This window comes from Pseudorca crassidens, chromosome 9, assembly GCF_039906515.1.
Source record: "Pseudorca crassidens isolate mPseCra1 chromosome 9, mPseCra1.hap1, whole genome shotgun sequence".
Taxonomy (NCBI): domain Eukaryota; kingdom Metazoa; phylum Chordata; class Mammalia; order Artiodactyla; family Delphinidae; genus Pseudorca; species Pseudorca crassidens.
Genome location: NC_090304.1, coordinates 100,248,158 through 100,264,011, shown reverse-complemented (window position 1 = coordinate 100,264,011; position 15,854 = coordinate 100,248,158). Strand labels below are relative to the sequence as shown.

Sequence of the window (15,854 nt, the reverse complement as noted above, 5' to 3'; positions counted from 1 at the left end):
ACACATTCGTGGGGACCTTTTATAACGTGCGGGAAGAAAGCGACAGAGAACCAGATTTTACTGAACACATTCCAGGTGCTTCACAAATGCTCCTTCATTTAAACCACACAGAAGCTTTGGGAAATAAACATAACTGCTAATCCTTAATAAAGAGAAACCGGCTGGTGAGGTTAGGTGACCTCTGTAATTGCAAAGCTGCTTCGTGCCAGAAACAGAATTCAAAGCAAAGGCTATCGGACCCCTGAGCCTCAGGGTTCTTGCCTCTGAAGCGCCTGAGTTCAAGGGCACTGCAGACCTGCGTTCAGTCCAGCCCCAGCCCCAGCCCCGAAGCTACCAGTCTTCAGGCTCTGGTTAAAGGTCAAAGATCACAGTGTTTCCTCCGCTCTCAATTTTATCTACCACATTTTCCCCATGCTGACGATATGGACAGTCTGTCTCCCATCAGACGCCTCATCCCTCTCGATGAGCTGTCCTGCTATAGGATGATACAGCTGACATTTGTATAGCACTTTGCAATTTAGTGTTTTCAAGTGTGTGAGGCCATTTCAGACTGTTAAACAGGCATTGCCGGCTCCGTTTTACATTTACAAACTGGGGCTCAGAGAGGTTCCGTAATGTACCTACAGCCACGGGACTCTAATTCAGGTGTTCTGGTTCCGAGTCCAATGTTCTGCCCCTCCACCTCGCCCCCTGCTCAGACCCCAAGCACCCTGCCCACCACGGAGGTGGCTCCCGTAATCTGCATCACCTTACCACCTCTCACCCCAATCCTACTGGCCTCCATATTAGTGCAACTGAAGGGCAGAAATCCAGCAGTAGGGGGACTGGGGTTTGGGGGAACAGAAAGTCCAGGATCAGGCTCTACTTACCTTTTCCGAGTCCGTGCAAACTTGGATGGCATTGGGAATGAGGCGGGCTGTTTTTTCTTTAGTCATGGAGCAGATGTCTTTCAAACGAACGGTCAGCTGGCATCCGCACAGAAACAGAGAATGCATAACAAGCAAGAAGAGGCATATTAATAGAGTCAGGCAAAGAGTGTTCACAGGGCACCAGTTCAGACAGAGGAAATCAGATCACAGGCTGCATACTTCTAAACCCGGAAGGGACCTCCTTAGGGATCACCTGGTTTGGCCCCTTATTTCAGACGCCACACGGCGAGCCTCGCCCAAGGTTCTCTTGATTCTTGGTCCGACGAGCTTTGCTTTCTCATTTCTACACAGCCTGATAAATGTGCAGAGGTCCCATCACGATTTGCCACTTACAGAAACACAGAACACTGGCACTGGATGGGACCTTAGAGTCATCTAGTCTGTCTTTTCTCACTTTATTTTATAAGATTAGGAAACAAGGCAAATAAAGGACTAGCCTAAAATCACACAGCTATTGGCTGCAGAACCAGAAAGTACAAGCCCGTTCTCTTGAGTCCCAAGGCCAGTGCCCGTTTTACGCTACACTTCTGCCTCCGTGGTGACTCCTGCCAAATATTTACCTGCACTTCCCCCAAATCAAATGCTCACCCGAGGAGGAGGGAGGGGAAGGCATGGTAGAGAGATCCATCCTTCAAGATTCAGGCACGTGCTTTTGTGAATTATGCAAAGGCTTGGGCAGAGTTTGAAATCAACCAAAGGACAAAAGCGAGGGCAGCTTCCGCAGCCACAGCCCAGGGGGACAGCCCCAGGGAGCAAGCCCCAGGTCTTTACCAGAGTTTCCCAGCGGAAGATGTTGCTGTAGAAGCAGATCCAGTTTTCAGAGAGGTAGAGTCGGCCCTGAAGAAGAATGTCTCTTTGGAGTGCGCAGGAGTAATCTGTGGTAGAACGGGGGACGGAGCTCAGGGACAGGGAGCGTTCTCGGCAAACCAGTACAATCAGGCAAGCCATCCCCCAACAGCCCCGGGAAGCCCAACTGCCCACCATGGACTAGGTGTGTGAAACACTAGTCTAGCGGCCAAGGGAGTCCCTGGCATCTCCTGATCAGGTAGGAGAAGGATGTGAACTACGTCAGAGGACGAAAAGGCCGATATAATTCAACCAACGCCCCTCCCCCTCCACAACTTCCCAGCCCCTCCTCCGCCGGGCCATCTGCAGGGACAAGAGTGGCAGCGATGCCTCCCAGGCTGGGCTCTCTGGAGGCCATCACGCAAGTGGGGCTCAGCCCTGAGTCCCCACCGCTGGGGCCAGCTCCCTGGACATCCTCGCTCCCTATTCCCAGACAGATGCTCTTACTTGGGGAATCTGTACTCAGAAGCAGCCTGATTGCCTTCCTGCCCCCACACTCAGGTCACCCAGCTCACCAACGATGAGGCGCTCCGTGTCTGGAAGTTGCTTAAAGAGCTTTCTGAAGTCTTCATTTCTCTGCTTGTAAGTGGGGCTTAACACCTGCGTGACAATGGCCAAGGTTAGCAGGATGTTCCCAGGTTCACGGGCTGGGGAGGAAGGTGTGGGAGGAGGACCTGCTTGCATGTTTCAAGGCAAAGCTGAGACTCTGTTGCGCCAGAGACCCCAGGAGTCAGGGAAAGGGGGCTTGGTATGGAAAAACATGGTGGAGAGAATTTGGTGCTGCAGAAGGCTTTATACCCAGTGTCCATCAGTGAGAAAATGTCAAACATACTAAGCAGGGCCCACACAACATCCCAAGTGGACAAAGGGAGGAGGGACAGCCCTGGCCTATTGCTGTTCTGCCTCTGACAGCAGGAAGCACCATGGTGACAGTGAAGCAGGCCCAAGGGGACTAAGGGGGCCAAGGGGACCCCCACCCCCACCCCCCGGCAGGACCCAGGATATGACGGTGCCCAGTGTAGCCCTCAGAAGAAGCTGTCATTACGAGTAACACAGTTAGCACTTGGCTGTGTCTGAACTTCATGATTGGAAAAAAGAAATCATGAAACGTAAGACTAGTACAATGTTATGTCAATTATAGCTCAGTAAAACTGGTGGGGGTGGAGCGAGGAATTACACCTTTACAAAGAGTGGACTAAAAAAAAAAACCCCATAAAACTAGTACTAGGGCTTCCCTGGTGGCACAGTGGATGAGAGTCTGCCTGCCAAGGTAGGGGACACAGGTTCGTGCCCCGGTCCGGGAAGACCCCACATGCCGCGGAGCGGCTGGGCCCGTAAGCCATGGCCGCTGAGCCTGCGCGTCCGGAGCCTGTGCTCTGCAGCGGGAGAGGCCACAGCAGTGAGAGGCCCGCATACCGCAAAACAAACAAACAAACTAGTACTAAAAAAAAAAAGCACACAAGTAGGGAATTTAAAAGCATATCTTGCGGGCTTCCCTGGTGGTACGGTGGTTAAGAATCTGCCTGCCAATGCAGGGGACACGGGTTTGAGCCCTGGTCTGGGAAGATCCCACGTGCCGCGGAGCAACAAAGCCCATGCGCCACAACTACTGAGCCTGCACGCCTAGAGCCCGTGCTCCGCAACAAGAGAAGCCACCACAATGAGAAGCACGCGCACCGCAACCAAGAGTAGCCCCCGCTTGCCGCAACTAGAGAAAGCCCGCGCATATCAAGGAAGACGCAACGTAGCCAAAAATAAATAAATAAAAAAAAACATATCTGGCAACTTGAGGTACCCAAACTTCACTCCCTCACCATCCCTTAGAAGACTGTCTAATCCAAACCTTACGTTACCAATGAGGAAACTAAGCCTGGAGAGAAGTCCCTGCCCAAAGTCCTCTGGCTGGTCAGTTAGCAGAAGTCTCGATCCGTGGTTCTGTACTCACCTCCCACCATCACCTGTGCTGCCAGGCACCCCTGAACCCACACCTAGCGTTTCGGTGCCTCAGTGAAAACTCAAACCCATCAACTGCCTTAATGAACCCTTCTTGGAAATTCCATGAACCAGCTGAACAGACAGGAATCCTGCTCTTTCCAAGCTTACAATCAATCGTGTGCCCGTAAGTGAAAGGCACCCAAGGATGATACACGAAGACAAGCGCACAACCCGGGAAGGGCCAGGCCTCGTGACAGAGACATGTGCACTCCACCCAGGTGACTTGTTGACCTACTTATGCCAGGAACACACGCAGGTAGACAAACCGTCCTGCTGTTGCTGACAGATGGGTCTTGGCCATTTACACTTTCTCACCCACTTCCCTGGGAATCCACTGGCATACAGCTGGAGTTCACAATGGAGTGAACTCTGCACTGTTCGTTTCTTGGCTTTCTGCAAAGCTAACGGCCCATGAGACAGCTGAGGCTGCAGCCTGACCACCCTGGCAGCAGGCACTGACTACCTCAGCTCGGTGACTACCTGTGCCAGAGGAAACAGGAGGATTTCAGGAAGTTGGAGGAGAGAAAACAGCATGACTTCAGTTTGGGGGCGGTTTTCCAGGTAAGAGAGAAAGAAGAGGAGGAGTGCTTTCAACTACTTTGTCCATAGTTAATTTGACATTTAAACTCTTGTTTTGGCTTATTTATTTATAAAATGAGTTTTGTATGTGCAAGTGGACCCTCTGCTACCTTCCCCAAAGCAACAGATATGCTGTAGAATCCCAAACTTCAGAACTCACCGACCATATGTTTGAACCAAGTATCGGGGTCATTGGGAGGGAATGTCTGGAAGCCAGCTCATCCCGTGACTTCTACGGCTAGAAAAGACCTCAGAAGACAACATTCCTCGGACCCATCAAACTGATACTGAGGTATCCAATCTCAGTGGCCCCCTGGCCTCACAGAACAGAGTCCACACACTGAAAACCCTTGCCTGAGCACCCGACTGTCAGGAAGTTCCTAATTATGTCTAACCGACCTTGCAGAGCTAACATGGAGTGAGATATGACCCTGCATCAAACACTATCATAAGCCCTTCACAACATCCTCTCACCTGACCACAGGGTCGTTTTTACGATCCCGTTTTAGACGCGAGGAAGCTGAGGCACAGAGAGGTGAAGCAACTTGCCCAAGGCACGTGGTTACTAAATGCAAGTGTGGAATATGAACCGGGCGGGCAGTGTGGTCCACAGCTCTGGGTCTGAGCCATCACTCTGCACTGCCTCAGGATCCTTGCGCCAAGAAGGAAACAACAGGGATGCCCCAGCTGAGCACACCCTCTTGTGGATGAGGTGTTCACTTACGCGTGGGGCCCCCACTAGCCTTCCATGCCTGCAACTGGGGCTTTTTTGGGGCGGGGGTATAGTTTCAGTTTTGCAAGTTCTGGAAATTGGGTGTACAACAATGCGAACATACTTAACACTACTGAAATATATATTTAGAAATACCTAAGATGGTAAATTTTATGTTATGTGTATTTTACCATACTTCTTTCTTTTTTTTTTGGCCACGCCATGTGGTTTACGGTATCTTAGTTCCCCGACCAGGGATCAAACCCAGGCCTTGGCAGCGTGAAAGCGCACAGCCCTAACCACTGGACCGCCGGGGAAACCCCACAATTTTTTAAAAAGCTGTATCAGTCAAGTCGGTCTTAAAGTTCCAGTATCAGCCTGAGGACCAGCCTACCAGGTGGCCCCAGACCCCCTTCAGTTGAAAGTGGACATCAGGCATCCAATTGCCTGCAGCCTGGAAGTCCTCCCCTTTCTAAATGTTCCCTCCGTGGTGCTCTGTCACCCCTGCTCCTCTCACATCCAGTGAGGACTCAGACATGGACAGAGATGCAGGCGCAGGGAGTCTGGCCCTCATCTCCAACCCAGAGGCAAACGGAGGGAGCCGCCTCTCCTCCCCTCGGAACAAAGCCGTGGCTATGGGGAGGGGAGGGCCCATCCAGCCCTGACCTCAGAAGTCAGCCAGTTCTGCGAGGGCTGCCTCGGCGGGGTGTAGGAACTCCTTAACCCAGGCCCGCAAGTCACTGCCCTGATTCGAGCAGGCTGCCAGTGTGGAAGGTAGGCAGGCTCGCCTCCTAGAGTCTAAAGTCCAGAGATCTTAGTTGGCCCCGCCACCATCTACCTTCTTGTCCCGGGAGACTGTGACCCTCTCTCCCTGGCGCCCTCGTGCTCTTAAAGCCGTCTCCTCCGAAGGGGAGGCACGGCTCACCTATTTTCATTTTAAATGGCCAAAGACTTCTGGTCCAAGGCTTGTCAAACCCGGGGCCCTCTCAGCGAGCAGGGCCAGGTGGAGAACGACAAGGGCGCAGCAGACCTGTCACACGGCGCAGAGAAGTGAGGATGCGCACTCACGGCTGGGATTTCCTCAGACCCGGGCCGGCAGCAGAGTTCCGCGCCGGCAGGTCCATCCGTCAGTTTCTCCAGGCGCCGCTGCAGGGGCTGGCTGTCCTGCTCCAGCAGGAGGCTCCAGAGGACCCCCGATTCCGTGAGAGATTCCATCCCGGTCCTCGAACTCCGACCCCCCCCACCGTCCCCACAGGATGAACCAGTCAGTCTCGCCGGGGCTGGACGCAGAGAGGTGGCCTCTGGCTCCTCGGCAGCGGGTCTGTGTGACCCTCGCTGGCCCCCCTGGTGCCCCTAGAGCCCGGTTCCCGGCGCAGAGCCTCACGGGTGGGAGGGTGCGGTCAGCAAGGTTCTCAGGCGGGCTGGCCAGAGTCTCCAGGGGCTGGGCTCTGCCTCATCGCACTCGGCTCCCAGCGTGGCAGGTCTCCAGGCTGCGGGGGACCCAGATGGGACGTGAGGGGGCCCCTCCTCCGGGTCAGCGTGGACAGCCGCTCCGAGGGGCCAGCTGCGGCCAGGACGTGGAGGACGGGGCAGGTGCACAGGGCCGCCAGAGTCCCGCCCCACCGTTACTCACACACAGTAAGTACAGTGGCTCACGGCTGGTCTGAAACTCCAGGGAGGACAGACGCCCAACTCCCCAGCTCTGTCTGGCCCGTCCCGTAAGGCAGCCTGTTCAACGTGCAGTCGCTGCTCTGGGCGGGCGCTGGTCGCTGTGACTCACGGTCCTCACCCAGGCAGCGTGGCCACCGCTGGCTGGGGCACCAGGGCCTGCTCCCCCCCACACCCCCTTTCCTCCCAGACGCGCTCCTCTCGGCTGACCAGCAAACAACTTCTTTGTTAGAATCGCCCGTGGCAGGAGGGAGGGGGGGGAGGCAGGGCGGGTGGGCGGGCAGGGCCGGAGCCCTACACACGCTTCGAGTTACAGGATCTGGGTGATGGTACCGGCCAACGTCCTCCAGTAACCCCCGGCCTAGCCTGGCCTCCCCAGCAGATGTTTCCTGCAATGGAAAGTAGCTGGCCAAGGCTCTGCGTCGGGGAAGGGAGGGGAGGAGGTGCCAGGGGCACTGCTGTTGTGATGAAATCTGAAATGTGAGACCTAAACAGCCAGGGACTTCTTGGAGACACGCTCTCCCTCACTGGCCCATCCATCCACCAACTCCCCCGTAGCAGCAGCAGCAACAGGAGACTTGGAAGTTTAACTCATCCTGTTTCAGATGTGCCGGTGGGGAGAAGCTGAGGCCAACAGCTCCCAGGTGTGTGGGCGGCATCGCCTTCCTTCCCAGGGACGCCGGGAGGGCACCCACTCAGCCTCTCAGACCTTGAGGGCCAAGGAACCATGGTAAGAGCAGAGAATCTGGGCCAGCTCCAAAGGAGACAGACAGGCTGCAAGGAAGCTGAGCCCTCTGGAGAGGAAAGAGAGCCAGGCCAATGAGGGCAAGAAGGGCTCTAGAAAGAGAAGCTGGGGCAGAGGTCAGACAGCACTGGGGCCGGGAAGATTGGATTCCCAGGAAATGTCAGACTCTGGAGACAAACGGGGCACCTCCCTCGCCCTCCCCAGTTCTGCCCGCCTTGCCAGGAGGGTCTCCAGGCTGCACAAGAGGGAGAACGTTGCCTTTGTCCTAGGAGTCTCAGCTACCGGTATTTGACGCAGTAACGCTCAAACTGTACCGTACTTAAAAATGATCTAACCATCGTATTAAAAGTATAGATTCCTGACTCCCAACACCCAAAATTGTGCTTCAGAGGAACCTGGGGTCTCCCAGTTAAGTCGTGTTGGAGGGAGAGCCTGAGTCCTCCCCAGAACTCCTGTTCGCGTCTCACTGTGCACACCTTGGACGCAGCCACCTCCTCCGCCCATCCATCGCGCAGGGTGATTCCTCTCTCAGACTACCATCTTCTCCAGGAAGCAGCTAACGCCCCCAACTATCTTCTCCAGCACCTGGTATGGTGGGTTTCAAGTCTCCGCCGCTCAGAAACTATTTAGCACATGAATGCATTCCTTCTGCGCCTCTTACACTGTCTCTATTTACACAGCATCGTGTGTGTACACATCCACACACATCCCCGCTCCTCTAGGCACGGGCCCCTCAGCACCCAGTCCCTGCCAACACTCTCCAAGCCATATATCTGAGCTTCTCTTCGCCCTGCATCAGCCCCACCGTCAGGAGTGGGGGAGGAGAAGTCAGCAATTCCGTTTTCCAGGGTGACCGGAATGCTTCTCTCCTGGGCCTCAGCAGACCCCACGATCTAGGCAGTGCCAGGACCCAAGAGGGCTGAATCCTTACAGAAATTCCCTAGAAACACTTGAGTATTGCTGCGGCCAGATAAGGGGATGACTGTTTGGGGTCCGATGCAGTGAGTCAGGGGCAGGACACACCCAGAAAGATAAGCCCTGGAGATGAGTCTCAGTGCTCTCAGCCTTTGTCTCCTACGCCCCTCACCGGGCAGGGCAGCGGGGCAACTTCCGGCCTGGGGAGAGGGAACTGGCCCCAGGCTAAACATTAACTCCAAGGCAAACACTGGGAGCTGGGACCAAGTGGTACCCCTCCCTAGATAGAGCAGCGGGAGGGAGAGGGTGGAGGAGTCCAGGAAAAAAACAGATGGATCTTGGTGACACATTGGCCTCACCTAGGAAGAAACCAATGGAGACCCTCAAAGGAGACGCTGGACTTTCAACCAGATCTGGGTAGGGAGGAGCCAGATGTGGGATAAGGGGCAGTGGAGACGGGGGAGGTGACCCAGCAAAGGAAGGAGAGAGGTGAGTGGGAGAGAGCGTACATAACAGAGAAAGGCGGAGCGGAGCGGGACAGGAAGTGGTCTCACCTGGAGACGGGGCCGCTCTGGAGACAGTTAAGATGGGGGCACGGGGGTCCATGGGTAAATAACAGAGGGAAGCTGGACGGAGGCAGAGGAAGCAGAGGCCGTCCCCGAAAACAAACAAACGAACAAAAAAAAACGGGCTGCCAAGCTGTCCTCAGCGATGCCTTTCAGGGCTCTCTCCCACTTTCCTCATTGTCCCCCATCATTTGAATTTCATTCCTACAAAGCTTCGTCCTCTTGTTCAATAGTATGTCTGCCAGCCCTGCCTGGTCATTCCACAGGGCCGGCACCATCCCTCTTCCCCACTGGACGGCCAGCATTCCGAACGGGGACCAGCAGGCCACTTGGGCCCTAAAGTCTCAGGGCAGCCGCCAGCGTCTGGGCTCCCATCCTCTGACCTCAGAAACCTTCCTTTCCCTAGGTTGCCACGGAGATGACTGACCCTCCAGGAAAGAGGTGAGGCAGGTGAGGAAGCACCTTTGTCCACCTGGAGCACCGGGGAAAAGTCTTCTGTGACTTGCCTTCATCCAGGATGCGAGAGCCTGCTGTGTCCAGTGGGGCCATCTTTGGGGGGCAGATTGCACCCCTCTGGCCCCTAACTCTCCCCTTGGTCCGCTGTTTCTGCTCATCCTTCCACCTGTGTATCCCCCAAGCTGGGGGCCTTGACTAATAAAACTGGGGTAGTCAAAGGGGGGTTCAGGGGCAGTAGATGTGATGATGCCTGGCAGGGACTCAGGCAGATGGCCCGGCCTTCAAACCCCACTCTTGACCTGAATATCCCTGGCTGGAGACCAGAGGCTCTTGCCTCAGTCCTTCCACGTGTCCCTGGGGTCCAGCCACCTCCCTCCGTGGAACCCACGCTTTATAAAGGCCAAGATGGTTTGTCATCATGGTGACAGTTCCTCCCTGGCTAAATAGGTAAAAGTAAAATGCAGAAGAGAGGCAGGTGGAGGGGGAGGCTGGGGAGGGACAGGGCGGGGTTGGGGGGGCTTCCTCTCACATCAGAGCCAGGCCACTCCAGTGGGCCTGAGATGTTCTCGCAACAGTCGGCAAGCACGTGCTGACCCTCCCTGTCCTGAATCCGGCCAGGCATTTCTAACTGTCCCTAGGGCTGGGGAGACAGAGCCTTTGCTTATCGGAAGGATGCCCAGTGCCAGCGATGGAGCCTCAGGCAGCAGCATAGCTGGAGAGCCACCAGTGGATCAGAGAGGGCTGTCGCAGAGCTGAGAAGGAGACACGGGGTAGCCTTCCTGATGGTCAAAGTCCAGCCCCCTAGGCCAACGCAGTGGTGAGGTAGGAGGACCGAGCAGATCGAGGGAAAACAGAGAACCAGGTCACAGCAACAGGGGCAGGGCAAGGGCCTCCTGAGAAACCAGGAATGGACTGGGGGGGCAGTGCTAGGGAGTGCGGGCGATGAACTGAAGTTTCCTGATGGGGCCTCTGCGCACGAGCGCTGACACACACACACACACACACAGCATACCGCAGAAGCGCAGGCCCCCGAGGACGGGGGTACCACACACCCGTGGGCATGGACTCAGGTGGTTCTGAGCTCAGGCAGGGAAACTCCCAGGACCTGGCTTCCCAGTGGAGTCAGGGCATCCAGCCTAGGGCCACAGCCACGCTCAGGCGGCGCCCACGGAGAAGCGCACTGGTACCATCAGAGTGGGCGTCCATGGGGGTGCCACTGTGTGAACACACAGCATCATGCTTCCTCCACAGACACCCGGGGGTGGACCAGCCCAGAGCTGGGGCACCAGCCTCAGGACGAGAGCAGGGTTTTACTTGGAAGAGGGGGGTCCCGGTGCTGCTTGAAGCCGGCCTCTCTAGAGCTCTACCCACTGTGGCAGCTGATGACCCTCCGGACGTGAAAACACGTAAAGAAAAAATGCCGAGATGCACTAGACACAGCCCCTGACATCTGTGGCTCAGGCCGGCTGGAGACCCCTGTGCCTCGCAGCTTCCCTCCCATCTGCTCAGCTTCTGCCGCTGCCTCCCAAGGCCCACCCGCCATCTCTCTCCCTCCCCGACGCTGGTCCATTCTGCTCCCTGTTCCGCCCACAAGTCAGGATGTCCACAGTGGAAGTCCGGCAGGACCAGGAAGAAGGCAGCATCCCGGGGCCGGGTGGCAGACACAAGGGGCCACGTGTGCCTGGCAACCCTGAATCGGGGAGCAGGGGAAGCAGGAGGGCAGCAGGAACACACTTGTGGATGGGCCCCATGTCTGGGATGGCTGAGCTCCCAGAAGGAGCCCCAGTGTGAGAGCAGGAGGCCGGGAGGGGATCTCTGAACGCTGCTCAGCAGAGCCCCTTGTGCACTTGGCCTCTGTGAGTTAATGATTTGTGCTGGGTGGAGAGTCAGTGTCTCTGGAATCCATCTGGGGTGAGGGGTGGAGGGTGAAGGGAGACAGCCTAGGATTAATGGAGGGTGAGGGCAGGAAAGGCCTGGGAACCGGGTGGGTTCTGGAGGACGACTGTATAAGGAGATTTACGGAGCGAGTGAGGGCGGGCTGTTCCAGCACGTCTCCGCTGCAGGTGGAATCCACCAGGAAGCAGCGCTCGGCCATGCCGGGCTCCTCTGTCTGTCACTTATCTGCCATCAGAACGCCTGGCCTCTGGCCCCATGTGGCAGCTGGCCTACCACCACCGTCCAGCCAAGCGGCAGCATCTATTTCTAGCCTGTTGCTCTGCTGAGGGCTCAGACGCCAGTTCTCCTCTGTGGGGCTGAGGGAGAAATTAGGAGTGAAAGGAGGGGAAAAGTGGGGTGGGGGCGGGGGGGAGTAAACCTGCTAGAACCAGAGAGGGAGAGAAAGCCAGCCCGGAGAAGGAAAGTTAGAAAGGAGAGCGGCAAACGGAGGTGGAGAAAAGAAAACGGGCGAGTCAGCGAGGAAAGGGTAGGCAAGGATTCAAGGGAAGGAAACGTGAGACGGAACAGAAAAGCTTGCTGGAAAGAGGAAAGGAGAGAAAGGAGTAGATAAGAGGGAGAGGGTGGAGACGGGCAGCAAGGCTGAGGACCTGCCCGTCCAAATCTGGTCGATTTAATTGTCCCCTGGGTCTGCAGCCACGTGTTCCCTGTTCCCCTTTGAGGCACTGATTTTACAGTACCCCTCGGGAGCGTGGAAGATTTCGTGACGGAAAGGATGCTGGAGGCCCCACCCACTCCCAGGAAAGCATTCTCCATCCCCTCTACGTCCTCCCACACAGGAGCTCCTCTCCCCTCCAGGATGTCAGCTCTAAGCCACGGGGAGGCCACAAGCCCAGGTGAAGACCACTGTGGGTCCGAGGGGGGCTGAGGGGCTGAAGTCCGGCTTCTCCCACCCACAGGCCACCTAAGCCCTCAACTCCCCTCCTGCCAGCACAGCCCACCAACCTCTGCCTTGCCTGTGCTGGGTGAGGCTAAGGCTGGGATCCATCAACCCTACTTCTGCTTGGTCCCCTGAGCAGCAGGAGGTGGGAAGCCACGGGGCTGATGGACATGTGCTTGACTGTGGGGAACCGCTGAGCCCTGTGGGAAAGCACCCTCCACACAGCGATTCCGGCCCAAGTCCCTGCGTTAAACCCAAGCCCCTCCCCCCTCCTCCTGCCGCTCCCCCTCGCCAGAGCGTCCTCAACGCCCGTCTCCCAGGCGCCCGCTCCGGCACCTTCTCCAAGTCCATGCGACCTGCTGCAGCAGGGCCTGGTGTTAGGGGAGCGGGAAGGATGCGTCCACGTGACCATCAGGGTCAAGCACAGGCAACAGCAAGCTCAGGGATGAAAGACAGTGACCTGAGACCGGGCCACGGCTGCCCGCCCATCCACTGTGCAGCCGCAGAGGCTGGCGCACGACCGGGCAGGCCGCTGAGACTTCAGCCAGCTGCTCTTCACGGGAAAAGTTCAAAACCCTGTGGCCCCGGCTCTGTGACCCAGAGGATGTGGCCTCTGCAGGGACCACTTACTCCACGACCGGCTTCCGCGTAGGAGCGCCTGGCTGGACACCGCAGGGACGACCCCAGAGCCAGGGATGTGTTCTGGGAGGAGTGTGCCCGTGGGGCTACTGGGGGGACCCAGGGACAGAAGTCACATTCCGTTACATGAGACACAGCCTCGCTACAAACGGGCAACTTGTCTGACTGCTTTTCCCCCAAAATGTCTCGGTTAAGGGGAGGAAACCTCGGCCCTAAGTTTAGGCCCCAGGACTGTCCCGTCCCAGAGTTCTGTCTGGCCTTGGAATGCCTCCCAGCCCGGTCTCCTCCGTCAGGGCTGGAGGGCCCTTGTCGGGGATTCTAGCGGGGGGATGAGGCAGCCCATCCCTGCTTGGTCTCCGGGAATCGAACCCTCCCTCACCAGCAGTCCTGTCCTGCTACAGAAGAGAATCACGGTGTCTGGTTTTTGAGGGAGGGGGTCTGGTCAGGGGTAAAGCCCACCTTGCTAGGCCCCTAAGTTTGCCCGAGCCCACAGGGAAGCCACGCTGCGCCCCCCATGCCTCCATCCCCCGAGCACGGCCACCCCCTACCCGCCTTGCACGAAGCCAACAAGCAGAGAAAAGGGATACTTACGTTATACCAGCTCTGGCTTTTCTGAAAAAACAAAGTAAGAGAAGCAACGTTAGTCAGCGAGACACGGCGGGAACGGCCAGCGCATTCCTGGCTCCAGAGGGAAGGTTACACAGACAGCAGAGGGCGGGCGGGGAGGAGGAACCCCAAGGCAGCTGAAGGCTCCCCGTGTTGTTGCTCGGGGTGGGGGTCCTCCTTTCTCAAGACAGCTCCCGAAAGGAGGCCCAGGGAGCGGTCCATGCTGGAAGCCCCCGCGGCTGGGATGGCAGGCAGCGCAGCACCAGCTAGAGCTCGGCCGGAAGGGAGCAGGCCCCATCACAAGGTTCTTCTGATGGGGGCGAGGGATGCACTGCAGGCATCCGAGACCCAGTCCCCAATGGGCCCTGATCAGAAGCAAAGTACCCACGGAGACCAACACAGCCGTCCACCCAAGTCGGCCCCCCTGCAAGGCAGGGTGGGACCCTCTGGTGTCTGGGAGTCAAGGGACTGCCTAGAAACTTCCCTCCAACTCAGTAAATTCCTCCTTCTGCCCAACTGGCTGATCACGTAAGTGACAGTGGCCAAGGAGTGGTTGGGGGCTGTGTGTTGGGGGGAAGGCTGAAGCACATAATTGCTAAAGGTCCTTCCCGACTTCATGGGGTTAAAATTCAATACCAACAAACCCTGGTCCGTCCCGACTCCAGAATTCAGGTGCTCTCCATTCCCAGCCCTGAGCAAAGGTAACAAAGTTTTTTAGGGAAAGAGGAGGGATGGCTAAGAGGAAGGATGGCCTAGTCTATCTCCCATCTCACTGGCCAGGAGTCCTTTATACATACACATCCCACTTGGAAGACAGACAGAAAGACAAGCAGATAGAGACACACACACACACACACGCACTCGCACACGCACACGCACACCCCTGCCCCATCCCTTCAGGGGCTGACCCAACAGGTTTAGATTGGGTAGACTGGGGCTGGGGTATTTTCAGTTTTAAAATGCTTGCCAAGGGTGTATAATTCAGGAGGAGAATCACTGGGTAGAAGGAAGCTTTGCCTATGGGTCCACATCTTAACTATAGGCACACCTCGTTTTACTACGCTTCATAGATATTGCATTTTTTACAAACCGCAGGTTTGTGGCAATAGGGTGTCAAGCAAGTCTACTGACACCATTTTCCCAAGAGCATCCATTATTTTTCACTTAATTTAAAATTGTATTTTTAATGATAATTTAAGTGTATACTGCCTTTTGTAGACATAATGCTATTGTATACTCGACAGACTATAACACAGTGTGAACGTAACTTTCACGTGCTCTGGGAAATCAAAATATCCACGTGACTTGCTTTACTGTAACGTCTGCTTCGCTGTGGTGGCCTGGAGCCCAACGGCAGGCTCTGCAAGCTATGGCTGCATACGCAGAGGTGTGGATCGTGGGCACACCTGGCAACCTTTATCCCGCCCACCTGGTCTTACAGGGTCCCTACTCCTAAGGGAAGAAGGCAGGCGTGATCTCAGGAGGTCTGCTGTGCGGTGTCTGGAGAGGGTGAGGGTGACTGCCGTGGCGAAGGCCTGGGCGTGCGAGCGCCCCCCTCGCTGGCTCTCCCGTCCGGAAGAACTCTGTAGAGACCTTCACCTTCACTCTGAAGAGGAAGCGTCAGCAGGCGAAGGACAGGCGTGGGTGGTGCTGCCTCTGAGTGGCTTTGTTGCAACCTCACACCCTATCTCACTGGCCAGGGGGCAGGTGGCAAGGCAGGTGCTCAATCCTCCTCTGCAAGACGCTCTCCTTGGTCGTTTCCCAACAAAGGCTGTGACCACGGCCCCACCCGGAAGTCACATATTCCCACCACAGCCTCATCTTCTCCTCCAATCCAGAGGGCCTAGCAGGTAAGGGGCCAAATCCAAATATTCAAAGCCAACTATCCCACCACTGAGGGAGAATGGGAATCGTGGACTGCAAGTTAGCCTCTAGTCATTCTGGAGGAGCTGGATGGGGCAAGGAGGCTGCAGCGGACTCTACCCTGCGCCTTAGAACATCTTAACTCTTGGGTCCTCATTCTGAGATCACAGGGCACGAGGCTGCACAGGTATCCATGAAAACACCTCTCTCAAGAGTGGAAAAGCACGCTCTAGAAGCTGCCGGCCTCAAGCACCCGCAGTTCGCCTGCGTGTCATCAAACCAAAGCCAGGTCATCAGACACCTGCTTCACGGCTGAGAAGACTCTCTGTACCCGCCCCCAGCTGCTCGCCTCACCGTCCTGGCCTCCACGTGAGACCCTCGGAGGAAAGGGGGCAGCAGGAATTTGATCCTTTACTTAGGTTCCCCTTCCTAACTCGAGTGAATGGAAGAAGGAGAGTTTCGTGCACTGCCGCACAGATGCACGGCCCTTCTGGATCTGTCT

The 15,854-nt window shown here is 56.5% G+C and overlaps 1 protein-coding gene and 1 long non-coding RNA gene across 3 annotated transcripts in view; one reads left to right on the top strand and one right to left on the bottom strand.

The window, feature by feature from the left end:
- The window catches only part of GRAMD1B (GRAM domain containing 1B), a 179,495-nt gene that overhangs the window by 29,001 nt on the left and 134,640 nt on the right, over positions 1-15,854 (bottom strand). For both annotated transcript variants that reach the window (XM_067751371.1, XM_067751372.1), the window contains 4 exons: positions 13,475-13,495; positions 2,291-2,375; positions 1,701-1,804; positions 870-965 (listed from right to left, as the gene is read on the bottom strand). In XM_067751371.1, coding sequence (XP_067607472.1) covers positions 870-965; positions 1,701-1,804; positions 2,291-2,375; positions 13,475-13,495 — 306 coding nt within the window. The remainder of the gene's footprint in view (positions 1-869; positions 966-1,700; positions 1,805-2,290; positions 2,376-13,474; positions 13,496-15,854) is intronic.
- LOC137230984 (uncharacterized) lies at positions 5,597-9,633 on the top strand. The gene is made up of 2 exons (XR_010946330.1): positions 5,597-6,699; positions 9,362-9,633. It is a non-coding gene; the product is annotated as an uncharacterized lncRNA (long non-coding RNA).